Below are 26,406 nucleotides of genomic sequence, written 5' to 3' on the forward strand. Positions count from 1 at the left end.
AGTTACTTCTCCACAAGTTTCTCCCATGTATAAGCACAATCACATTAGCTGACTTTTGTTTTCTCTTTTAACGCATTTTGTCCCATGCTCCCAACTGAGAATCCAGGAGGGGAGAAGGAAAATATAAGAAAATGTCTGGTGGTCCATTTTCAACACAGAATGGAAATCACTGTTAGCTCACTAGGCAAACAGGATGTTATGGAGTAGCCAACTCACAAGAAGAAATTAAAGTGCAGAGAAGGAGGAAAGTAACTTTGTAACTTAGGCACATCCAGGAAGATTGTACAGCCCATAGTAGTTAGTTAATGAAGAATCAGGGGCCCGACCTGCATGCTAGGATACAAACTGCTTGCTGTAACTGCTCTGGGCATGCCTGCTCATCAGAGCCCCCTATCTTGTAAGACTGACATTAAAGTCTTGCTTTCACTGTATTTGCTGAGTTTGAGTCAATCTCTTTAGTGGGCAGGTGTGGGTATTTCCCACCAATTTTTTTCTTTCCTTACAGCAGTACCCTGATTTTTCCCCTTGTGAGCTATGACAAGCAAGCAATGGAAAGAACCTCTCAAATGCTCGTAAAATCATTTCATCTCTTTTGGTCCCATGGGTGGGCCTTCAGAGGTTCTTCCAATGTCTGGGCAAATCTACATTCAGTTCTTTAGATACAAGGTTACCAGATGTGGCAAACAGAAATACTAGGTCTCTTGGTAAATTTGAAGTTCAGATAAACAACAGATACTGTACCCTTTTACTACTGGATACACTTCCACTAAAAACTCTTGTGATCTGAAACTCAAATTTTAACTGGACCTTCTTGCATTCTACCCTGCATAGGGACAAACCACACTCTGTTCCAAAGAGGCTGGCTGGAACAGCAGTCAGTGATTCTAATCAAAAAACAAAGTCCAAGAAACACCTGCTTTGAGGGTGTTTAACCACCAAGCTTTCTATATTCCCTGTAAACTATGATAGAGCAATAAAAAATGTGGAGAAAGGGTCACTTGAAAGCAGTCTTTTTATTTAAATATTTTATGATGACACACATACAAATATAAGCTTCCAAGGAACAAATGTAAAAATGAATGCAAATCACCTTTTCAGGAATACAGGAAACCATGTAGAAAGTGTGGTTGCCATATACAACTTATAGCTCAGGTTGTCAAGCCTGCCCAAAGAGGAAGCTTAAGACCAGGTATGTTCTGAGTACACAGGTCATATTTACATTTTGCACACAGCAGTGACAATCCTGTTGTGTACTTTGCAAAAATATCTAAGTCAATAATAAAAAAGAAACAATTATTATGCAGAGTAAAAAATTCTAGATTATCAAAGAAAAGTATCTTCCATCTTAGCCATGATCTTAGCTCTTGATGCCAAAAATATTTGCCCTTACTTCTATACTCTGAGTGGGAGCACACTGTATAAATCCTTTGCAAACACAATTCAGGTAAACAGTATTTTAGAAAATGTCTATAAAAGTCGATTTAAAAAGTTTCACTTCTGCAGAAAAATATCTTAAAAGTCAAGAAATTAGTATCTAAGAATTATGAAAATAATTTTGTTATGGAAAATATATAAATTACTGATATGCATATGCATTTTAAAATATTATCTCTAGGAGCAGGAAAATGCACTCTATTTAAGGTGCTAAATAACCCAAATGACTTCTAAGAAGAAAGGCAAGGATATTGTGCGAGTCAGGTTACTACTCATGGAGTAAGTCTTTATCAGCACTTAACTACCCTGAGACATCAGATTAAATCATAATTATAGAAATATGCAGTCCTTTGACATTTTGGCAATAAAAGAGAATGGTTTGTCAAGCTTAGTTTAATTCTGCAAGTATTCATTTGGTACCATGTTAGTTCCCAGGAGATACAGCAGTGAAACAGGCACAGTATCTACCATAGTAGAAATATAGTTGGCTAACTTAGCTGTAGTAAACTGTAGCTATTCAGAAGATAATGTATCCTGAGCTTTCATTTATTGCTGCATTTTATTACTATAAAAGGCATTTATTTATGCATTTTATCCTAAATTGTCAGGATTGTTGAGAGACAGGACCATATAATGCTATTTTTAAGACCATACAACAAGGGTGTGAGAGCACACGAGTGCATTCACAGGCACAGAAACATACAGTGTGTGTTCTTATCATGTCAGTGCCCCAAAATTTAATCTCACACAGACTGAAAAGGGCTTCAGGAAAACCAGCAGTAAAACTGGCAGCCCAGACTGTGCCAGTATCTTTGGGCAGATGAGATGCACACCATCTGCTAGGTGCAGTAAAGTACAGAATGCAGTGAGATCCAGTCAGTTCCCGGGTCGCTCCTGGGGTCGGCTGATGAACTGGACACACTGTGTTAACTTGGTAAATTCTCAGAAGCCAGATTTCCTATTTACCTTTTGTTAATATTGTCTGCAAAACTCACTAAAAGCAACAGCATCAGCACCGAGTCCTCAGGAAATCACAGAGCATTTCTGAAACACGCTCCTGGAAGCAGAGACCGTGGGGGTGGGGTGCTTGGCCTATGAGTGTCTGAGACAAAGTGTAAGCTCAGTGTGTGTGCATCACTGCACGCCAGTAAGGCTCACAGAATGTCTGGCATATGGAAAACATGTTCAGTCACTGCTAGTTGAACTCTGCGTCAGCGTTTGGCTGATGGCTGTTTAGGAGTAAGAATGCTGGATGGTGCTATGCTTTGTGACTCTGGTGGAAGATGTGGTTACAGTAGAATTAGATTGACCAGATTCTTCTAAACCAAAAGTTGGCAAAGGGCCAGAGGCTCCAGCTCCAGCTCCAGACACCATGGTCTTTCGAGTCATGACAGAGGCTTCGGATGGCATTTGGTAACTCGACTGCAGAGCAGTAGGGGCTAACACTCTTTCGGTCACTGTCACATTTTGTCCTGCTGCTACACTGGGCATGGCCAGAGTGGGCTGCACCCCGGAGCTGGGGGCAAGGATGCTCTCTCTTTCCCTCACCATAACATAATGGGCATCTTGCAGATGCTGAGTGCCATCGAGAGGATGAGGTATGCCCCCATTAGGCTGTATGACTCTCTCAGTGACCGTGACATTGCCTTCGTTAGCAAAATGCTGATCTACCAAGGAAGAAGCTGGAGCATACACCCTCTCGGTCACCACGAGGCTCTGGGGCTGCCTAGGGGCCAGGATCACAGTGCTTGGTGGCACAGCAGAGCCTGTGGCATAGGACGTCTCTGTCACTATGATATTACCAGAAGCCAATGGATCAGCAAGAGGTGCAGCTGCCTTTTGACCCTGCCTAGAAGACACAGATCTCTCGGTGACTACTTCCTGAGTCACTGTTTCTGCACTTGCTTCATGCAAAGGCTTTGGAACCTGAAAGCTACTGCCAGAGGAGTAGGCATTCTCTGAATTAACCACTGCTTGCTCATAGAGGGAATGCGAAGCTGTGTTCACTCTTGGTGCTGGGACAGGTTTTTGCCTCTGCTCAATTTCCAGATCTGTACCTATTTTTTGACCCAAGCAAACTTCAGCTAATGTCTTGAATTTAAGTCCCAAATCGTCTAAGAAGCGGTCATCTAGCTCTCCTTCAATAAAACTGCAACAGCCAATGGAACCGTGCAGAGATTCAGTTTCTTCCTGAGAATAAACCAGAAGGCAGTCTTTGGCCGTGTGGATGTCATCTTCCTCAGCGTAAGAGGCCACTTTCTGAAATGGAAATAAAAATAGATAAATAGTAAACAACACAAATTCATTTAAAAATAAGATTCTACGTTTTTGTTCAAAATGCAACAACCTGAACCTAATTATGAAGAAACGTCAGAGAACGAAAAACCAAGGGACATCACACAACACAACAGATCTGCAGTCTTAAAAAATATTAATGTCATGAAAAGCAAAGAAAGGCAGAGTGGACTGTTTCAGATTAAAGGAGACTAAGGTGGCATGGAATTGAATGGAATGTAGGAAGCTGCACAGGAAAAACCATTGCTGCAGTGGTATTATTGTGATAACTGGCTAAGTTGAAATATGGACCATGTCATGTTAAGTTTCTACACTTTTTAACTGTACTGTGGGAATGTAAAAGGATGTGATGTGTGTGTGTGAGAGAAGTGGGGGGCTGTGGGAGAGAAGGAAGGGAAAGAGACAGATGGAAAAGCAAACAACAAATGTAGCTAAGAGTTCGTAACTGAGTAAGCTGGATCAAGATCAGTTATAGAGGCTAGTGCTTGGTGTAGTAGGTAAAGCCACCACCTGCAGGCATTCCCGGCTGCTCTACTTCCAATCCAGCTCTCTGCTATGGCCTGGGAAAGCAGTACAAGATGGTCCAAGTCCTTGGGCCCCTGTACCCTCATAGGAAACCTGGAAGAAGCTCCTGGCTCCTGGCTTTGGATCGGTGCAGCTCTGGCCGTTGGTGGCCAAATGGCAAGTGAACCAGTGGATGGAAGACCTCTCTCTCTTTCTATCTCTGCCTCTCCTTCTCTCTCTGTGAAACTCTGACTTTCAAATAAATACATCTTTTAAAAAAAAGATAATTTATAAGCTCAAAATTTCTACCATTCTCAGATAATGCTGAAATTATTTCCAGACCGAAAGTGAGTACCTACACTCCTAACTGATCTTCAGCAGGATCAGAGCAGAAAGGGAAAAAGCATAAAAATGAAGCAAAAAGGGCACAAGACTGCAGCTTAGCACTGAGACAACGAAGGGACAAGAAGCGGTTTGCCTTGACACTGCCCACCATCCAGGTCAAGGGAACTTGCAGCTGGCAGAGAGGAGGGGATGAAACACAGCAGGGTGGAAAGGAGCAGTGTGGGAAAGCACTCCAGCAACTTGCAAATCTAGGCGAGGGGACAGAAATAGCTGCAGAAAGGCAGCCAGTACTGCTTAAAAAAAAAAAAAAAAAAAAACAACTGGGGCCACTCTGTGGCATAGCGGGTTGAGCTGGTCACTACAATGCCGGCCGGCATCCCACATGGGTGCTGGTTTGAGTCCCAGCTGCTTCACTTCCCATCCAGTTCCCTGCCAATTCACTTGGGAAACAGCAAAGATGGCCTAACTCCTTATGGTCCTGCCACCCATGTGGCCTGTCCCTGGCCTGTCCCTGGCTGTTGTGGCCATCTGGAGAGTGAAACAGTGGATGAAAGATCTTTCTCCCTCTCTGTAACTCTGCCTTTCAAATAAATAAATAAATCTTTAAAAAATTATTATAATGTCGGTAGGATCTGTAGCAGTGTTCTTTACCTTATTTCTGATATTGATAATGTGTTTACTTTCTTCATATACTAATTAAACTAGTTAAGTGCCTTACTAATTTTATTGATCTCTTTAAATAGTCCTTTTTGTTTAACTGCATCCCCCCCCTTTTGATATTTCATTGATTTCTGCTCTAAAATTCATTATTAAATTTTATCTGCTTGCTTTGGGTCTGATTTGTTTTTCTTTGTGTAACTTTGCTTAGGTCACTGATGCGAGACCCATCTTCTAGAATAAGCACTGTCATTTCTGCTATAAACGTTGCTTAAAGCTCTGCTTCAGCAATGACTCACAAATTTGGAAAATAAAACGCAGTTTAATCTTCAATGGTTTAAAATGTTTTCTAATTGGGGTTGGCACTGTGGTATAGAAGGTTAAGTCTCTGCCTGCAGTGCCAGTATCCCACATTGGATACTGTTCCAAGTCCTGGCTGCTCTGCTTTTGATCCAGCTCCTTGCTAATGCACCTGGGAAAGCAGCAGAGAATGGCCCAAGTGCTTGGGCCTGCATCCATGTGGGAAACCCAGAAGAAGCTCCTGGCTTCTAGCTTTGGCCTGGCCCAAAAGCCATATGGGGAGTGAATCAAGGATGGAAGATCTCTGTCTCTTCTTTTCTCTTTCCTTCTCTCTCTTTATAGTTTTTCCTTTCAAATACATAGAATAAATCTTTAAAAAAAATGTTTTCTAATTGCTTCTGTTATTTTCTCTTTTATCCACAGGTTATTTAAAAATGTATAATTTACAAATATTTGCAAAATATATTTTATGTGTTTCTTTGCTATTCATCTGTGGTTTAATTTCTTTTTGTCAAAGAACATTGCATGACTGTGGTTCTTTTCATCTTATTTAAGCTTATTTTATGTCCTAGTACATTGTCTATGCCACAAAGAAAGTGTACTCTGTTTTTGTTGCATAGAATTTTCAACCAATGCCAATTAGAATCAGTCAATATTGTTATATTTTCTGTATCCTTACTGATTTTCTGTCTACTCAATCTTTCAATTACTGACAAAAGAGGCTGAACTTTCCAAATACAATTACGCATTTGTCTATTTCTTAGTTCTATCAGTTGTTGCTTCAAGGTTTTGAATTTCTGTTATTATCCTGACATATTTAGGTATATCAGACCTTCTGATGAACTGACTCATTTTCCATTATAAAATAAGTATTTCAATAATTCCTGGTAGTAATCCCTGTTCTGAAATGTAGTTTGTCTCTAGGTAACGCTTTTATCTTTAGCCTTGATTCTAATTCCGAATTCCAGGCATGAGCTTCTGCCTGCATCTGATTATGTCTCCTGCAACTTTTCTCATCATTTTTTGTGTAAATATCCCATTAGTAGTGGAACTACTAATGTATCAAGTAATGTAGCAAGTCCCTGATACAGGAGGTGACATGTAAATGGACTGAATCGACTGTGTGTGTGGTTATACATTCTCTGCTCTTCCCTACTGGGCTCATCCCTAAAGAGCATACTCCTCAGGGGGATCGTGCGTTCTGACCCGCTGACATTTAACTTGGTCATATGACTTGCTTTGGCCAATGAAACACTGAGTGTGTAAAAGGCAGAGGCCTTAAGGGCCACTGCCCAGCCCTGTCATGGCTCTTCTCCTGGGATGACAGCAGCTTCCCGGGCACGGACGTAACCCTGCACTCTCAGCGTGCGCTTTGGAGCAGGGTGGGGCAGGGCTGAGCCAAGTGGCCAAAACACAAATGGAAGAGAGAAATGAGCCTTTGTGAGAGCTGAAACTGTGGGCTATTTGTTATCACAGAATAACGTAGCTAATACGGGCTCATTCAATGGGTTACATCTCTTTCTGTCCACTGCCTGTAAGCATACCCCCATCCCCCGCAAAACAAACAAACAAACAAACAAACAAAACAAAACCCAAAACCCAGAAAACCTCCAACATCCAATTTAGACACAAGGTAGTGATTACCCTACTGCATTCATATACGAATGCATTGCTTCCTCCCCAGCCGTAAAAACCAATGCTTACATCGGTGAAATAGCTTCGTAGGAATTCCTCGTTCAGCCCAGCTGCAGCCGCTCGTGCTCCAACCGCGTCCCTGGAAGCCCCCGTGGCTCTGACGGTCTTCATGGTTTCAGTGCCCAGCCCGGCTCCTGCCGGCCCCATCACCTGCGTGGCCCCGGCAGAGAGAAGGCTGCGGTGCTCATCCCACCTGGTGTCCACCTCAGACATCTCATGCTGCCCTTTGGTGAAGGAAGCAGAGCTGCTCCCTTTCATGGTGGCTTCCTTGGTGCTCATACTGCCTACTCCGTTTCTCGCTGCGAGGTTCTCCCCGTGGTCCACTGCCAGAAGCGACGGCACCACCTGTGAGAGCAAATACAGTCGAGAATTGTGTCAGAAGGTCACCATGGCTGCAAGAAGGGTCTGTGCTTTGTCCATACAGGCAAATTAGGAAAAAATATTTTGGGTTGCATAACTTCTGTTTTGGTCTAAGGAAAATCTTCCTTTTACCTTCCTGTTTTCATGGCTGATTATAAGCCAAGGAGAAACTAAAAGCCACACTTTCCTGTACAGTCTTAGCTTACTTGCAGTATTGGCAACAACTGCACTTCAACTTCCCTCCATGGTTTCATGCCTTCTCCCAGGACTACAGAGCACTTAATTTTGTCTGCCTCTGGAAACAAGGTCACCCAAGATAAAGACCGCATTTCCAAGCCTCTACTGTAGCTACTTGGTTAGGGACGGCCCCTTGGCCAACGTGAGTCACACAGAAATGGTGCATGCAGCTCCTGGGAAGTGTGCTGGGCAGTTCTTCATTTCTCTCCCATCCGAGGGCTGGAATGCAGGAAGAGTAGTGAGGTCTGGAACACGGGTGGGAACAGAACTCATTCAACGAAGAGCAACAAGACAGGAGCAGACTGAGGCATCGCTGTGGGGGAATCCTCGTGGTGAACCCGGACGGCCGCGTTTACGCTTACACCACTGTTATTCTGAGTTCTCTGACACCTGACACCTGACACCTGAGTTCTCTGATGCTCCTGGCAGATGGGGATGAGAACCAGGTGATGCAACAGAGAGACCAGGGGAGATGGCCATTAAGTAGTTAGCAATGCGATTTTGCAACATTTTACTGTTATTGCGGAGGGTGTAGAGTTACCCCTGCTGACCCCACCTTGCAGCAATGGAAATGGAGAAATGGAGGAGTTCCTGGTTGTGAAAGACTGTCTGTCGGTTATCAGGACCAGTATTGCCATCCTAAATCTCTGCACTCTGACTCTCCCTGACCCTTGCTCTATATTCTCTAGGCCACCCCATAACCCACACTGGCCCTTCTCTGTAACACAGCACATAAAACAGTAGAGTAAAACCACCTCAACTCTGCCCTGACAACACACACAAAACGTGCTGTGGTTTGCACCTTTTTGCTCCCAAAGGCATGTGAGTGAAATACTTTACCTCTCACCATCAAAACCTTAGACACATTTCCCAGGTGCTCTCAAAACCTGGAAAGACAAGCAACGTGGCCATCTGGTGCACTGACCTTGTCTTCTGGCGGTGCCCCTTCATTGTTCCAGGGGTGCAGCATCTCTATAGTGCCAGGGATGGGGGCGAAGCCTTTGGCACCGTTTCCACAATGGCATATCAGCAGTAAGAGTGGGACAACTGCACAGAAACACAATGGAGGGCCGAGAAGTTAATCCTGACATTTTTCTATATCCACACTGCAGAATTTTGGAATATGCATATCACTTCCTGGAGTTCAGTCTTCATTTATTTACAGTCTTATTTTCTTTCTTTTATTTGCCCTGATCCTACCTCACCACATTTTTTTTTTCTTTTTTTGGATGAGTTACACTAGAGTCTGAAGGCAGAAATAGGGATACTTACAAATTAAAAGGCTTTGTTCATTGCAAAAAGGGTACCTATAGTTACTGAGTAGAATGGCAAGACTGGATTAGATTAGACAATATCCAATTCAACACACCAATTTAAAGATTAAACTGTTCTGTTCATTCTCACTTTTTATTTTTAATGGCAGATAAAGAGGAAGGGACAGAGAAATCTTGTATTTGCTGGTTTACTCTCCAGTGGCTGCAACAGCCATGGCTGGGCCAGGCAGAAGTCAGGAGCCAGGAACTCCATCCAGGTCCCTATGTGGGTGGCAGGAACCCACATCTGCTCCCTTCCAGGTGCTTTAACAGGAAGCTGAACTGCAAGAGGAGGCGGGACTTGAGCCCAGGCACTCTGATGTAGGATGTGAGTGTCTCAAGTGGTAGCTTAATCTGCCACACCACAATGCCTGTTCCCTTGTTCACTCTTTTAAACCACTGTCCAAACACTCCTAAAGGTAGAAAAATTTTCATGCATTCAAGTATTCTAGAACATTGAAACTGCCATAATGTTTCAATCTATAGTAGAATTTTGAGCATGCAATACAGGTCTCTTGAGTTCATCCAAATGGGGACATTCACAGGGTTTAGGCCAAAAGGAACATACATAACCTCAGTTATTTAAATCAGAAAATGATACATTCTGACAATATAAAATCAAGCTTTGATGAATTTAGTTATCATCAATTATTATTCTCCTATTCATCCTTATGAGGGTTCTAGTATGGTTTAAGAACAGCTGTAGGGGTCAGTGTTGTGTGGTGCGGTGGGTTAAGCTGCCGCCTGTGATGAGGGCATCCCATGAGTCTCAGTTCTGCTCTCAGTTGCTCCACTTCCAATCTAGCTCTCTGCTAATGGCCTGGGAAAGCAGTGGAAGATGGCCCAAGTACCTGGGCCTCTGCCACTCACGTGGGAGACCCAGATGGAGTTTCTAGCTTCTGGTTTCAGCCTGGCCCAGACTTCACGGTGGTTGCCATTTGGGGAGTGAACCAGCAGATGTTAAGATCTCTCTAGCTGTCTTTCCCTCTCTCTGTAACCTTCCTTTCAAATAAATAAAAAATAAATCTTAAAAGGGAGGAGGCGGGGCAGCTGTCTGCAAAGGGATGGGTGTCTTTTTTTTAATTTATTTTATTTTTTGACAGGCAGAGTGGACAGTGAGAGGGAGAGACAGAGAGAAAGGTCTTCCTTTGCCATTGGTTCACCCTCCAATGGCCGCTGCGGCTGGCGCGCTGCGGCCGGCACACCGCGCTGATCCGATGGCAGGAGCCAGGTACTTCTCCTGGTCTCCCATGGGGTGCAGGGCCCAAGCACTTGGGCCATCCTCCACTGCACTCCCGGGCCATAGCAGAGAGCTGGCCTGGAAGAGGGGCAACCAGGACAGAATCCGGCGTCCCTACCAGGACTAGAACCCAGTGTGCCGGCGCCGCTAGGTGGAGGATTAGCCTAGTGAGCCGTGGCGCCGGCCAGGGATGGGTGTCTTGACATAGTAACTAACATGCTGCTTGAATGCCAGCATCCATACAGGAACGCCTGAGTCTGAATCCCAGTTCCCCTCCTGACTCCAGCTTCCTGCTCATGTGCAGCAGGATGGCTCAAGTAGCTGGGCCACAGGATTGAGCTCTCACCTCCTGCAGGCACTGGGGAAGTGAACCAGAGGATGAGACTAACTCCCTTTATGTCTCTATCTGCCTTTCAAATAAATAAGTAATTTATTTTAAAAAACTCTTAACAAAAGAGGAATAAAATCAGTGACTACGAAAGTAACAAATCACTGGCAGGGCACTCACTGAAATACGTAAGGACCACAGAGCGGCTGTGAACAGACTTACGCAGCAGGAGCAGAAGAGCCAAGATGATGAGTGCAACGGCTGCGGGTCCCAGGCCGACATAGGAATCACGCTGCATCGCGGCACAGCCCAGGCCATTCTGACACTGACACACGGTGAGCTGCAGGACCTGCTTCTCGGGGCAGCTGAGGCCTTGACTGTCTGAGATCAGGAGCTGAATTTCACTTCTTCCAAGCTGTCTTTCGCTTTGCTGCAGTAGCGCGCTAGTACCTGTAAGGCGAGGAGGCAGAGGAAAGGAAAATGAGTGCCTACCAGGGAGGCAAAACTGAGTTACAGACTGTTCTTTGATGGCTGGCTGATACTTAGCTCCAGTTAGATGACTTAATCTTCCTTCTCGTTGAATTCACACTGTGTGCTTGCTAACATTTGCCCATGGCCCCCAGATACGCACTTTAATTAGCAAAGGATTGGATGTGGACACCTACTTCCGTGATGACTGATTTTAACAAATGTATGTGGTCTACCAAACGCTAAGAATCATTCTCTGTACCAGGAGCACAGTGACAAAGGGGTAAGCTAAAAACATTTCCATGGAGTGACTTTTATTTCACCATTTCTGTAAAAAAAAATTTTAAATGTATTTTATTTTTATTGGAAAGAGAGAGAGACAGGCACACCTTATATATCCTGGTTTACTCTCCCAATGTATGCAACATACATTTGTTTGTTGGGCTTCTCCAGGGTGAAGCCAGGAGCACAGAACTCCATCTGGGTCTCCCACACGGGTGACAAGGAGTGAACTACTTAAGTAAATCATCTGCTGTGTCCCAAGATGTGCATTAACAGGGAGCTGGATCAGAAGTGGAGGAGCCTGGATGCCACCCGGCACTCCAATAGAGCTGTGGGTGCCCCAAATGGTGGCTTAGTCTGCTGCACCACAATGTCTGCCCCTCTGTGAACAATTTAAAAAGAACTTTTCCTAAGCCATTTCAAGGTAAGTTACAGATATAGCATAATTTTACCCAACATGGACCCTTAAAAACCAAAGGGCATTAGCACCTTTAAGATATCTGTTATTGATATAATGCCTTTCACCTGCTGTAATAGTGGCCTTTAGAGTTCTTTTTGATCCTGGATCCCTCTGAAGACCACACATTGCATTTAGCTATCAAGTTAGTCTCTACTAATCTAGAACATTCTCACTCTCTCTTTTGGCTTTTCAAGACCTTGACATTTTTGAAGGCCATATTTCAAAGAAAGTTCCCCAGTTTGAATTCATCTGATTGTCCACTCATGACTGGATTCAGGTTATACATTTTTAGCAGGAATATGACACAAGAAACACTATGCGAATGATCTCTTGATGACTTTCAAAATAACTATCTTATCTATTCAAAATTTTTCTTACACATGAATAAAAATGAATAGTTTTCACCTGGCCAATTAAACAGCTCAAAATTTATCTGACATATGTGGAACATTTATTACAAATTAATTTAGTTGTAAGACATGAAGGGAAACAAAAAGCACAAGTAAGTGTTTTTGCTTTTTTTATGAAGTAAATAACTTCTTTTCATTTTAAGCTCCACATTTTATAGAACTTGATTTGCATGTCTAGAAATACACTTTTTAAAAAAAATAAAGAATAGATTTTTATTTATTTATTTGAGAGGCAGAGCCAGAGACAGAGAGAGAAGTCCTCCATCTGCTTGGTCTACCCCACAATGGCCACAACGGCTTGTGCTGTGCTGATCCAAAGCCAGGAGCCAGGAGTTTCTTCCAGGTCTCCCATGCGGGTGCAGGGCCCAAGCACCTGGGCCATCCTCCACTGCCTTCCCAGGCCACAGCAGAGAGCTGGATCCAAAGAGGAGCAGCTGGGACTCAAACTGGCGCCCATATAGGATGCCAACACCACAGGAGGAGGTTTAGCCTACCATGCCACAGAATCAGCCCCTAGAAATACACTTTTAAACTTAGCATGAAAACTCTGGGAAAGTGAAGAAAGGATCTAATCATTCATTTCAGGACTATGAGCTTGAAAAAACATGGCCTGGATGAAAACAAGGGAATTCACGATTGGCTCTGAGGGGCGCAGGATAGGGGGACACCTTAGGAGGGGCACAGAAAATTTCCCCTTTATTGGTTATCACTTAACAAAGGAGCCAGACTCAAATATGACAAACATTGCTTTTTGAATTTCAGGTGGTAGGTACAAAGGTGTCTGACTTATCGGTTTCTGGAACTTTCTGTATTTAAACATTTTTCTAGATAAGTAGAAATAAAAACAAAAGAAGCTATTTCTTACCATGACAGCTGGATAATCATTTTTTGATATAACAAGAGAGAAGAAAGCCTGGCTTACAGAATCTTCTTTCTTTGCATTGTATAGTTATATAAAGAACAATGGCAGTGACTTCTTGTAACCCTCCAACTTGTACATTCTGAAAAATTTATGTTTCTAACACTATGAAAAAAATTCACAAACTCATCAAGCTTAAGCATCTTTTAGACAGAAGATCCATGCAAAAACCTGGAGTGGCAGCCATGTAAGGTGCAGACTTCAGAGCCCAGCTCCAAGCTCTGTTCTGTTTCTGTAACCTGAGGAAAATCAATAAAACTCTGTGCATGCTTCTTCTTGTGTGAGATGTTGACAACACTGGTACCAATATTGTCTAGGGCTGTTAATGTTAGTAAAGTGCTTGGAACCACGTCTCACATATCCTAAACACCACGTGTTTCTTAGATAAAATAAGTAAGTCTTGGAATCCCAGCACGTTCATGGCAAAATACATTTATATATCCCAGTCAGAGAAAAGCAAAACTTCGACCAGGCATTCAGGCTGGTGGGGGCAAGGGAGTCCCAGACTTTTGAGACAGGACTGGGTATTTTTTGCTTTCCCAGGTTTCTAGCCCTGTGACTTGATTACCAGAGGAATCATCTGGATGTCTGCTAGACCAGGCTCATGACAGCTGGACATGGGATCAAGGACCCACAGTCAATCTCAGTGGTGACTGTCACCTTTAGTAGGAGGCAACTCAAGTTCATCAAGGCCATAATCGTCTTTCTTCAGGTGAGTACATAAACCCTAAGAAGATTTAGAATTAAGTATAGGAATATTTAAGCAAATTAAACACATAGTTTCAGTATTTTGTATCGTCAAGGATTTGTTTTTGTTGTTTGATGATACAGCTGCTGCAACATTTTTAAGAAATCAGTTCTGGGTCTGGCTGTGTGGTGCAGTGGGTAAAGCTGCCACCGTATAGATATCAGCTCAAGTCCCAGCTGCTCCGCTTTTGATCCAGCTCCCTGCTACTGCACCTGGGAAAGGAGTGGAGGATGCTGCACCCATGTGGGAGATGCAAAAGAAGCTCCTGGCTCCCGCCATTGGCCTGGCCCAGTGCCAGTAGTTACAGCCATTTGGGGAGTGAATCAGTGGTTGGAAGATTTTTCTCTTTGTCTCTCCTGCTCTCTAATTCTGCTTTTCAAATAAACAAATAATTTTTTAAAAATCAGCCCTATTTTGGGAAAATTAGCATGGCAGCTTTGTAATTCCTATTGGAAAAACCATAGATAATTGTGTTATTGATTTAGAATTGTGCTTTTAGTTGAAATATCATTATTTAGAATTAAGGTACTAAAGAAATTTTAGTTTCAATGCATTTTATAAAAAGTTCAACTTACTGGGATTTTAGAGTGTAAGGACGACAGGGAAGATTTACATGTCAACCCAGATTATTGAAACACATTAAACAGGAAACCAAAAACACAACAATTATAAATACAGAGCGAAAAGTTGAAGATATTTTAGTTGACCCAAACATTATTCAAAACCTCTTAAAAACAAGTATAAATATTTATTATGCTTAAAATATCATTATAAAAAAAGATTGGGAATTCTATTTGAATTTTTTTTAAATGAACACTATTGTTAAAAACAAAATAGTCTTCTAACTAGTCTTTTTTGTATTGTGCACCCAAAAGCTCACATCAGCAAGAGGGATGTGTCCAAGGTATAGGCATTTGGATGTGTCCATTGGCAAGGAGGTGTGGGAGGTCAGCAGACCCCTTGTGATGCTGTCTCCATCACACAGCTGACCCTCCACACCCATGGGTTCCATGCACACCTGCAGATTCAAACCACTATGCATCAAAAATATTTTAACAAGGGGAAAATTGTTGGGGTGCAGGGCTAAGGTTAAGCCTTTTTGAGGACTTCTCCATTCTAAACTGGGAGCACCAGTTCAAGTGCTGCCTACTCTGCTTTCAATCCAGCTCCCTGCTAATGTGTCTGGGAAGCAACAGGATACCTCAAGTATCTGAGTTCCCACTTCCAGTATCAGAGACCTGAGTGGAATTCCTGGCTTCTGGCTTCAGCCTGGCCCAGCCCTGACCGTTGCAGCTATTTGGGGAGTGAACCTACAAATGGAACAACTCTCTCAATCTCTCTCTCTACCTCTCAAATAAATGAAACTTTAAAAAAATTTTTAAAAATTACATATGTAATGAATACATATATATATATTGTCTTTATTCATTAAATAACAGTATAATGACTATTTATGTAACATTACATTGTATTAGGCATTAAAAGTAATCTAGAGGGGCCGACACTGTGGCATAGTGTGTAAAGCTGCCACCTGCAATGCTGGCATCCCATATGGGCGTCAGTTCGAGTCCCGGCTGCTCCACTTCTAATACAGCTCTTTGCTATGGCCTATGAAAGCAGTAGAAGATGGTCTAAGTCCTTGGGCCACTGCATGTGTGTGGGAGATCCCGAAGAAACTCCTGGCTCCTGGCTTCAGATTGGCACAGCTCTGGCCGTTGTGCCCAACTGGAGAGTCAACCAGTGGATGGAAGACCTTTCTCTCTCTCTCTGTGTGTGCCACTGCTTCTCTGTCTTTCAAATAAATAAAATATATCTTTTTTTTTTTTTAAAGAAAAGTAATCCAGAGACTGCTCTAGATTAGAAGATAGTTCTAAAAAAGTAGAAAGACTACAGTCCCAGGGAAGAGTTAGGGAGAAAGCAGCAGAGGAAACTCTATGTAAATTAGAAGGACACAGTGAACCTACGTGGAGGGTGTGGGTGCCCACAACTCAGGGCCCCAGCAGCACCCACTACACCCGCTCTGGAGAGTGAGGTAAGACCAGAATGCAGCAGCCCAAGCCACTGGCAAAAAAGTTGCAGGAAGAGCCTAGAGGGAATCCAGCTCAGAGCCCCATGGGGGATAGTGTACCTGCCAAACCAGAGGAGAAAAAACAAAGGGGAGGCACATTGTTCTCTTTCCCCAATCACCCTCCGGTAACAAGCTGATAGACAGCAGGCAGCATTTTGGAAATATGTAACTACTGTGCTAGCTTGTGTCCATGCCCAGCAACCAGCTAAGCAGAGACTCCTGGGTCTGGTGGGGAGAACAGACAGGGGCTGGGTGCTCATGACTGTGGGAGGATTATGTGCCAGGACTGTGGCTTCATGGGAGGGCCCTGGGTGTGGCTGGGACATTGGGCAGTCACTGTGGGAAGCTCCATGTGCTCAGGGCTGCCTGGTTACCTGGTGAGGGACATTGCTGGGGAATCTGAGCTAACACAAGGACTGCAGAGATCCTTTGTGTGGTCCTTGTGGCAGAGCAGATGAATAATATATCCACTGGGGCTCGCACCCATTGGGTGCTAGCATTGGTCTCCTTTGAGGAGACGAGCTCAGCTAAGTCTATGCCAACAGACAAGAACAAACCTCCCCTCTGATAAAAAACAAAGAATTACCACACCAAAACTGGGTGTGTCACCTCAGACACACCCTTCACTCTGGAGAACTGAATAGAGCTCCCTGGCCACACCCACCACATGCCTCTATGTATTCACTGAAAGCAGACACTCCACTCATCTACAGAAGCATAGTACAAAGGTGAAAGCCACCACAGTGAAAAAAACAAAGAAGAAACCAACAAGTATCTCCACAAGTGCTGAATAACAAACACACCAATTCAAGAAACAAGAATAAGGAAGACAACATCATGCCCCCAAGAGAACACAACACTTCAATACTAGATTGTGAAAATGATGAGACTGAAGAAATGCCAGAAATGGAATTCAAAAAGCTGATCATAGGATTCCTTAGAAGCAATCAGAAGAAAATGCATGACCTAATGAAGTCTATACATGATATGAAAGAAAATTTCTCCCACCAAATTGAGATATTAAAGAGAAGAGCTGGCGCCGCGGCTCACTAGGCTAATCCTCCGCCTTGCGGCGCTGGCACCCCCGGTTCTAGTCCCGGTCAGGGCGCCGGATTCTGTCCTGGTTGCCCCTCTTCCAGGCCAGCTCTCTGCTGTGGCCAGGGAGTGCAGTGGAGGATGGCCCAAGTACTTGGGCCCTGCACCCCATGGGAGACCAGGAGAAGTACCTGGCTCCTGCCATCGGATCAGCGCGGTGCGCTGGCCGCAGCGCGCTGGCCGCGGCGGCCATTGGAGGGTGACCCAACGGCAAAAGGAAGACCTTTCTCTCTGTCTCTCTCTCTCACTGTCCACTCTGCCTGTCAAAAAAATAAAATAAAAAAAATTACCTTCTAAAAAAAAAAGAGAAATCAAAATGAAATCTTGGAAATTAAGAATTCAATAGAATAAATAAAAAAAAAATGCAGTGGAAAGCCTTAACAGCAGAATCAGTGAAGCAGAAGAAAGAATATCCAACTTAGAAGACAAAGCACAGGAATTATATAGTCAGACCAAACACAAGAAGAAGAAATTAGGAAACTAAAAAACACTGTTGGTAATCTACAGGATACTGTCAAGTGTCTCAACATATGGGTTCTAGGAGTTCCTGAAGGCATGGAAAGAGAGAAAGGATTAGAAGACCTTTTTAGTGAAATAATTACAGAAAATTTTCCCAATTTGGAGAAAGAAAGGGACATTTAACATACTTCTCATCAGAAACCCTACAGGCTAGGAGAGAATGATGAGGTATATTCCAAGTTTTAAGAGAAAAGAACTGTCAACCCAGAACACTATGCCCTGCAAATCTTTCATTTATGAATGAAAGTGAAATAAATACCTTCCATAACAAACAAAATGAAAGAATTTGTCATCATCCATCCATCCTTGCAGAAGATGCTTAAGGATGTGCTACACACAGAAACACACAAACACGGTCATCACTACAAAAGAAGGTAAAGAAGAAAATCTCCCAGTAAAAGTACAAAGGAAATCCAAAGTAAACAATGGGATTATTTATGAGAAAACAACAGGGCAAAGTCATTACTTATTAATAGTCACCTTGAATGTAAATGGCCTCAACTCTCCAGTTAAAAGACAAAGACTGGCTGAATGGATTAAAAAACAAACCCAGCTATTTGTTGCCTACAAGAAACACATCTTACCAACAAAGATGCACATAGACTGAGAAGTGAACAGATGGAAAAAGATATTCCACACTAATAGAAACCAAAAAAGAGCTGTTGTAGCCATCCTAATATCAGACAACACAGACTTTAACACAAAAACTGTTCAAGAGACAGAGAAGGGCACTATGTAATGACCAAGGGATCAATTGAACAGGAAGATATAACTATTATAAATGTATAGGGACTTAATTACAGGGCACCTGGCTATGTAAAAGAAATGCTAATGGATCTAAATGAGACATAGACTCCAATACAAATTATTAGAGAGCATTGGGGAAACCCTGTAAGACACTGGCACAGGGAAAGAGTTCTTGGAAAAGACCCCAGAGGCATAGGCAATCAAAACTAAAATTAACAAATGGGGTTACTGCAAAAGAAACACTCAGTAAAGTGAAGAGGCAACCCACAGAATGGGAGAAATTATTTGCAAACTATGCAACTAATAAAGAATTAATAACCAGAATATATAAAGAGATCAAGAAACAACAATAAAAAAAAAACTGAGTTAACAGATGGGTCAAAAACGTACACATTTTTTAAAAAAGGAAATCCAAATGGCCAACAGACATATGAAAAACTGCTCAGGATCACTAGCTATTAGGGAAATGCAAATCAAAACCACAATGAGGTTTCACTTCACCCCTGTTAGAATGGCTTTCATACAGAAATCAACAAACAACAAATGCTGGCAAGGATGTGGGGAAAAAGTTACCCTAATCCACTGTTGTTGGGAATGTAAACTGATAAAACCACTAGGGAAGACAGTATGGAGATACCTGAAAAATAGGAATATAGACCTACCATATGACCCAGCCACCCCACGCCTGAGAATTTACCCATGGGAAATGAAAACAGCAAATAAAAGAATTATTTGCACTGCTCAATTCACAATAGCTAAGACATGGAATCAACCTAAATGCCCATCAACTGGAGACTGGATAAAGACATTATGGGATATGTACACTACAGAATACTAAATAGTGGTTAAAAAAAAAAAAAGAAATCTGGTCATTTGCAGCAAAATGGATGAATCTGGAAAACACCACACTTAGTGAAATAAGCTAGTACCAAAGGGACAAATACCATATGTTCTTCCTGATCTATGATAACTGGTAGAGCACCTAAAAGAAAATCTGTAGAAATGAAATTGACACTTTGAGAAGCAATGACTTGAACAGCCCTTGTCTCAACTGTCGAGGAACAGTTTTTTTTTTCCTTCATACTATTTGTTGAACTCTACTTAACACAGAGTTACTCATACATGTGTAAAATCAGCTGAAATTGATCTCAGTAAAAAATAAGAGTAGGAATAAGAGAGGGAGGAGCAAGTTTATAAAGCTGTATAATTTTGCATACATTCCTACAGACTTATTTCTAAGGGTACAGTTTAAAAACTTGCCATGGAACCCCAAATCCCATTAAGCTGCATGGTAAAAATATAATTTTAAGTGTTAAAGTGATCATATAAATAGGATAAAGTGGCTGGCAATAATAACAGAATTAAAAAGGAATGAATGTTTCAAAATGGGAAGCAGTCCACACAGCAGATTCATGGAATGACAATTGTTTTAAATAGCACTCTGACCTCAGAATCAGCCCATAAGGCATTCTGGTCTGGCTTAAGAGCCCATGAGAGCATTTCAGGCATTGAAAGCCAAGACACTGTGACAAAAAATGTCTTACATGAAGAATCTCTGTGAGTGAAACCCCAGTGGAAAGAACTGGCCATCAAAGAAGGATGTACTTTTCTCTGATGGTAGGAGAGAACTTCCACTTTGTTTAAGGCCCTGTGTAAATACTGACGGAGTTTGTGGACTCAAAAGGCTTCCATAGCCTTGGGAGCTCTTGTTAAGAGCCTCGGGTGATCACTGACGTCATACATAAGAGTGTTAATTGTTAAATTAACAACAGGAGCCACTGTGCACTGATTTCCCATGCAGGACCTCTCTCCTCTATGAGTTGTAATATGAGAATTATCTGTAAACAGTTAATTGTGTTTTGTGTGTGTGTGTAAATTGTTGAAATTTTACTAAGTACGGAGGTAGTCTTCTGTGTATAAAGTTAATTGAAAATGAATCATCACGGAGAATGGGACTGGGAATGGGAGAGGGAGGAGTAGGTGGGGTGGGAGTTGGGGTCTCCAGGAGGGCAGGTATGGTGGGAAGAATCACTATATTCCTAAAGTTGCATTTATGAAATTTGTACTCCTTAAATAAAAGGTTCATTTGGGTAAAAACAAAAAGCAAAAAAAAAAAACAACCAAACAGAAAAATCCTGTATATATGAAATGCATGGAATCTGTTCCCTTTATATAAATAAAATTTTTTAAAGTTTAAAAAAATCAAAAGAACCTATCACGTTTGGAATGATCTGTTTTAAATATCATACAGTCAACTGCCCTTGTTATGAATGACTGATGGAAGCATAAATTTTTGTAGCCTTTCGAGTGACTTGGAAATAAAAAAAAGTAGTTTATAGAGATGCAAATTCCATAGGAAGATGTGCAGAGGATATGTACAAAAACATTCTTTCTACATAAGGTACTCCACAGCCTCAGAGGGCCTGGAACCAGCTTCCTATGGATACTGAGTGGTGACTGTTAGCTTTGTGACTCTGAGTGAGTTACTGAACTCCAGGTAAGCTTTCTTCAGCTGTAATCAGGGAGAGATGTTATCAAATAGGGATTAAATATGAAAATACAAGGTAAGGGCTGGCTAGCGGAGTGCTGGCACATAGAAAGTGCTTGATAAACCTTATCTGGAAAGCAATTATTGCTACTATACTTCAAGATCTTTGGAAGCCACCTATCAGGACTGCTGTACTTAGGAAGCCTCAGTCCTCCTCAGCTTAGGAAGCAAAATTAGTCCAAGATCTATTTGGAGAATACCCAGATACCTTTAGAATATTTTAAGGTAATTTTTCTTTTCTCCACAGCATATAAAAGCCAATAAAACACTATGCTTATAGGTTTTACAATCTCCTTTAAAAGACTATCTTGGAAATAAAATTTATGAGAAAAAACAGAACCTATATGATAAAGATTTTAGACACCTGTCATACTTAATATTTAGATTTAAACATAGTTACTGATTCTGCTTACTTTCTTGCTTTGTTATTTTCCATCTCTCTGCCATTCCTGGTGGTTTGTCAATGACAACAAAAGTGAAAGGATCACTGTTTGGGTAGCCATCCAGGTCCACTGCGGTAACATTCACATACGGCACATCATCACACACCGTCTGCACAGGCTCCACCAGGGTGGGACAATTGTCGTTGATGTCCTCAACCATGATACTGACAGTGCCAGTGATGGTTTTCCTAGGAAGATCTTAAAAATAAGAAAGAAAAGTAAACTCATTCTGATCATATTGATGACAATGTACACGGTTTGGATACTCCTGCCAACTTGCTAAGAAGGTCCCAATCACTTTGGACACTTTGATATATTCATATTTAGGCCAAATAACGTCTTCTAATTCACCCAGTAAGTGGGAATGTGAAGCTCTATCCACTGATGAGACAAGCAAAATAAAGGTCTGAAGCTTGAAAAATAAAGTTGAAATACACAACACTAAGCGAAGTATCTAGCAACTTACCTTCTGACACAGCCACAACTTTTACAGTATAGGCACCATTCTGCACATATCTGGATTCAAAATCTGGGACTTTTACAAGTTTAATTTCAGACGTGGCTGAATCCACAGAAACCCAATTATCTGCATCTTCAAATTTTATATACCTAGTATAAAAAAATAAAATTAATTTTGAATTTTGGATAAATTGAGAATTTCTAACATTTAAACTCCTTCAAGCTCAATTTTCACCTCATTTTATAAGTAGTTGTTACATGTATTTGTTTTGAATATTTTTAATGTCTTGAAACCACTCTAAAAGCCTTTCTTCACAGTGTATTAGACTTATTGGAAATCTTCCTTGTTCTGTACATATATGCAGAGGTGATTCACCTGGGCCTATGAGTCCAGGAGGTTTTCTAAGTTGCTCTACAGTATGTCCTATAACTACCAATTTAATCTCTCTTATATTTGAGGTAAGCCTTTGGAGAAAAATTTAGTTACATATTTAAAATAGTTGGAAAAAAAGCAGTCTTTCATTATCCTGTACATTGGGATGTCAATATTTAAAAGTATCAACTTAAAAAATCAATGGCTGCCTTAAATGGGATTATCTAAAATTTCTGGAATATTGTTAATTATTAGGAACAAAAGTTTTTTCAGTTACATTGATTGTAAGTGAAATCAATGCTGACAAATCAATCAGGTTTATTCCCTCAAAGCATAGAATTAGTATGAAAAGATCCAGCTAGGAGATGGTAATGACAATGTCCACAGTACATTTTCAGAAATGTACATGGTGAATAACATCAAGTCTGACATACACAATTATAGGGCAAATGTAAGTATCCTGTTTCTTCAATCAAATCGATAATTTATATTCTATTAAGTAGATGTTTAGGACATACTGCTATTTAAAAATTTCAATTATGCATTTGAACTATAATTTTCTGCCTTTAATTATATCTCATAGTAAATGATAATACAGTTGGATGTGCATAAATATTCCTGAATTTCACATCTGAAATTCTAACGTTTAAATTTATGTTATCAGTAAGGATTTCCCAACATTTGTCCTTACAATAAGGGCAGAGAATTGATAACAAGGATCATACTTTACAAGGGAAAGTTCTGTGTGATCTCACGTGAAGCATTTTACAACTGTTCTTCTCTGATGTGAAAGTCAGACAACGTTTAAAGTAGGATGAAAGCTCAGGTGTTATATCAAATGTCCATAAACAATTTATGCACATGGACAATCAGTAAGATAGTAAATTCTGACAAATTTAAGAGAATGATTCTTCTACTGTTATCAAGATTTCAAAATACTACTCAAGGGGCTGGCACTGTGGTATAGCGTGTCAAGTTGCCATCTGCAGTGCCAGCATCCCATATGGGCACTGGTTCAAGTCCTGGCTGCTCCACTTCCAATCCAGCTCTCTGCTATGACCTGGGAAAGCAGTAAAAGATGGTCCAAGTCCTTGGGCCCCTTCATCCGCATGAAAGACCTGGAAGAAGCTCCTAGCTCCTGGCTTCAGATTGGCCCAGCTCCAGCTGTTGTGGCCATTTGGGGAGTGAAACAGCACATGGAAGACCTCTCTCTACCTCTGCCTAACTCTGCTTTTCAAAGAAATAAATCTTTTCTTTTTCTTTTTTCTCTCTTTTTTTTTTTTTTTTTTTGACAGGCAGAGTGGATAGTGAGAGAGAGAGAGACAGAGAGAAAGGTCCTCCTTTTTGCCGTTGGTTCACCCTCCAATGGCCGCCACGGCCGGCACATTGCGCTGATCCGAAGCCAGGAGCCAGGTGCTTTTCCTGGTTTCCCATACGGGTACAGGGCCCAAGGACTTGGGCCATCCTCCACTGCACTCCCGGGCCACAGCAGAGAGCTGGCCTGGAAGAGGGGCAACCGGGACAGAATCCGGCGCTCCGACCGGGACTAGAACCTGGTGTGCCGGCACTGCAGGCGGAGGATTAGCCCACTGAGCCCCGGCGCTGGCAGAAATAAATCTTTAAAAAAAAATACTACTCAAAAGGTGAATATCGGAAAGTAATTTAATTTAGCTATGCCTCCCACTCCTTATATGGCTTTTTCTAATTCTAAAGTTTTGAAATTGTATGCCAAAAAATTAAATACATTTGAGAAGGCACATAGTTCATTGTTCTTCTAGGCAGAACACATTATCACTTTTTTAAAAATTTTTTTGAAAAACAGAGAGAGATAAAAATAGAGAACTTCCACTGCGGGTTCACTCCCCGAATGCCCACAATGGCCGAGGCGGGGCTAGATTGAAGCCAGAAGCCTGGAACTCAATCCAGGTCTCCCACTTGAGTGGCAGGGAACCAACTACTTCAGCGATCAACTATTGCCTCCCAGGGTTTGTGTTAGCAAGAAGCTGAAATTGGGACTTGAACCCACGTACTCCTATCTGGAACACATGTCTCCTAACCAGCATGTTAACCACTAGGCCAACCTAACACTTGCTAGAACATGTAACCTGTTGATATATTCATAGCCTCTAATAAAAACTGGAGCCATAATTAAATAAACAGGCAAAATAAGTTTAACTATAGAGCCACAATATATATACTTTAAAGATTAATTTATTTGAAAGGCAGAATTACAGAGGAAGAGAGAGATCTTCCATCCACTGGTTCACTCCCCAAATGGCTGCAATGGCTGCAGGAGCATCTTCCAGGGCTCCCATGGGTTCAGGGGCCCAAGCACTTGGGCCATCTTCCATTGCTTTTCCAGGCACATTAAGCAGGAGGCTGGAGCAACCGGGATATGAACCAGTGCCTATATGGGACACAATGGCTTAACCCGATACATCACAACACCAGTCCCCAAATTTTCATAGAAAGAACATACAAGTTTCTCAGAAAACAGCAGTGAGAAATTACAACATGGAATGTTCATCATATAGAATCCCCAACTATGGGGATTCAGCCAGGGACTACTTTGTTAGGTGCAGAACCATGAAAGTTGAAACTAGATCACACCACTGCAGAGGAGCAGTGCTGACACCTACAGAAAGGGTGGGTAAAAACGGGTCATCAAGACTGCAGAAAACACAGGGGATGCTGTTAATAGCTCTGTAAACAGATGATTTGATTCCACTGACTGATGATCTCCATTGAAAAGAGATGAACTGAATGGAAAGTAGTTATGGAAGTGTTTCCTCCATGTGCCCACTCTTGCTAGTCTGCCATGCATCTAAATGCAATGTTTTATGAAGTACAGGCAACCAGGGGGCTTGCTATGCTCTCAATGTTGGTGCTGCTTCCAAAAGCCTATGTTAGGACCTACTGTCCTGTCCAATGTGATATTACTAAAAGGTGGGGCCTTCAGGGAGTGGCTGCATCATGTCAGCACCATCCTTCTGAATGGGCTTAGTGTCCCTATAGAAGAGGCTAAGGCCTTGCCTCAATGGCACGTGCACTAGGAAGAGCTAAGGCAAGCTCCCTAGGGAGGGAACACTGTTTGCCCCTTCCTGTGAGCCTCAGCAGACACTAAGTTAAATCTCCTGGCTGGCACCTTGATCTTGTACCTTCCAGAACTGTGAGCAGGCAATCTCTGTTGTTCATAAGTTACCCAGAGGGAGAGCAGACTGCAGGACTGAGATGGGGGGGGGGGGGGGTGCGAGCACAGGGACGGGCAAGCACCTGAGCAGCTGCGGCAGGGAACAAGAAGGCACAAGAGCTGCATGTCTGGAGCAGCAGGTGAGACTCTGGAAATTCAGCGAGAATAACTGCCACTAGAGCCTAGAGCTCCGCAAACAGCAGCTCTGTAATCTCCGATGTAAATGTACTTTCCCCAGGTTACAGTGTATTATGCAGCTATTTCCCACGTCCAAATTTATATACGGTAGAACGTGGGGTCAATTTTATCTCCTACTTTCTTACCCTCCAGGACTCTTCTGGGATATGGCGGATTCTAGACAGTTGTTGCCTAAACCTCCGCTTCTGTTACTTTTTAGCCATCTCTATCAGAACATTTTCTGTTGAGTCACCCAGCTGCATCCTCACGCAGCTTCCTATGGTCTCAAAAAGGGGATTCTGATGAACATTCCTCATCTTTCAGGTACAGGCACAATTTGGAGAAATTTAATCTACCGACCCTTGGGGCAGTAAAATTCTGTGGTGTGAAGGAATGAAGGGCTGAAACTTAATTATGATTTCTGAGAATCGTCACTTAAGAGGTGGGCATTTGTTACAATAGTTAAGATACTGCTTGGGACACTTGCATCCCATAATGAAGTACCTGATTCTGCTTCTGATCCAGCTCTCTGGAAGGCAGTAGGTGACAGCCCAACTACGTGGGTCCCTGCCACCTAAGTGAGATTCCTAGACCGAGCCCTGAGCTGTTGGCTTTGTCTCGGTCCAGCCCTGGCTGTTGCAGGCATCTGTAGGAAATGAACCAGCAGAGGGAAGATCTCCCTCTGTATGTTTCTCTTTCCAGTAAAACATGAGAATACATTAAAAAAAAAAAAAAAAAAAAAAAAAAACACATCAGTTAAGGTTATTGAAAGTGAGGAAATATAATCACAAC

The 26,406-nt window shown here is 42.2% G+C and overlaps 1 protein-coding gene across 2 annotated transcripts in view; it reads right to left on the reverse strand.

Annotated features, from left to right (window-relative positions):
- Positions 1 to 994: 994 nt before the first annotated feature.
- Positions 995 to 26,406, reverse strand: part of DSG2 (desmoglein 2) — a 62,903-nt gene continuing 37,491 nt past the window's right edge. For both annotated transcript variants that reach the window (XM_008261177.4, XM_070049913.1), the window contains exons 10-15: positions 21,882 to 22,024; positions 21,386 to 21,613; positions 10,931 to 11,158; positions 8,753 to 8,874; positions 7,240 to 7,575; positions 995 to 3,693 (exon numbers count right to left, since the gene is read on the reverse strand). In XM_008261177.4, coding sequence (XP_008259399.1) covers positions 2,668 to 3,693; positions 7,240 to 7,575; positions 8,753 to 8,874; positions 10,931 to 11,158; positions 21,386 to 21,613; positions 21,882 to 22,024 — 2,083 coding nt within the window. In that variant the 3' untranslated portion in view covers positions 995 to 2,667. The remainder of the gene's footprint in view (positions 3,694 to 7,239; positions 7,576 to 8,752; positions 8,875 to 10,930; positions 11,159 to 21,385; positions 21,614 to 21,881; positions 22,025 to 26,406) is intronic.

The sequence above is a fragment of the Oryctolagus cuniculus genome, chromosome 10 (genome assembly GCF_964237555.1).
Source record: "Oryctolagus cuniculus chromosome 10, mOryCun1.1, whole genome shotgun sequence".
In the NCBI taxonomy this organism is placed as follows: Eukaryota; Metazoa; Chordata; class Mammalia; order Lagomorpha; family Leporidae; genus Oryctolagus; species Oryctolagus cuniculus.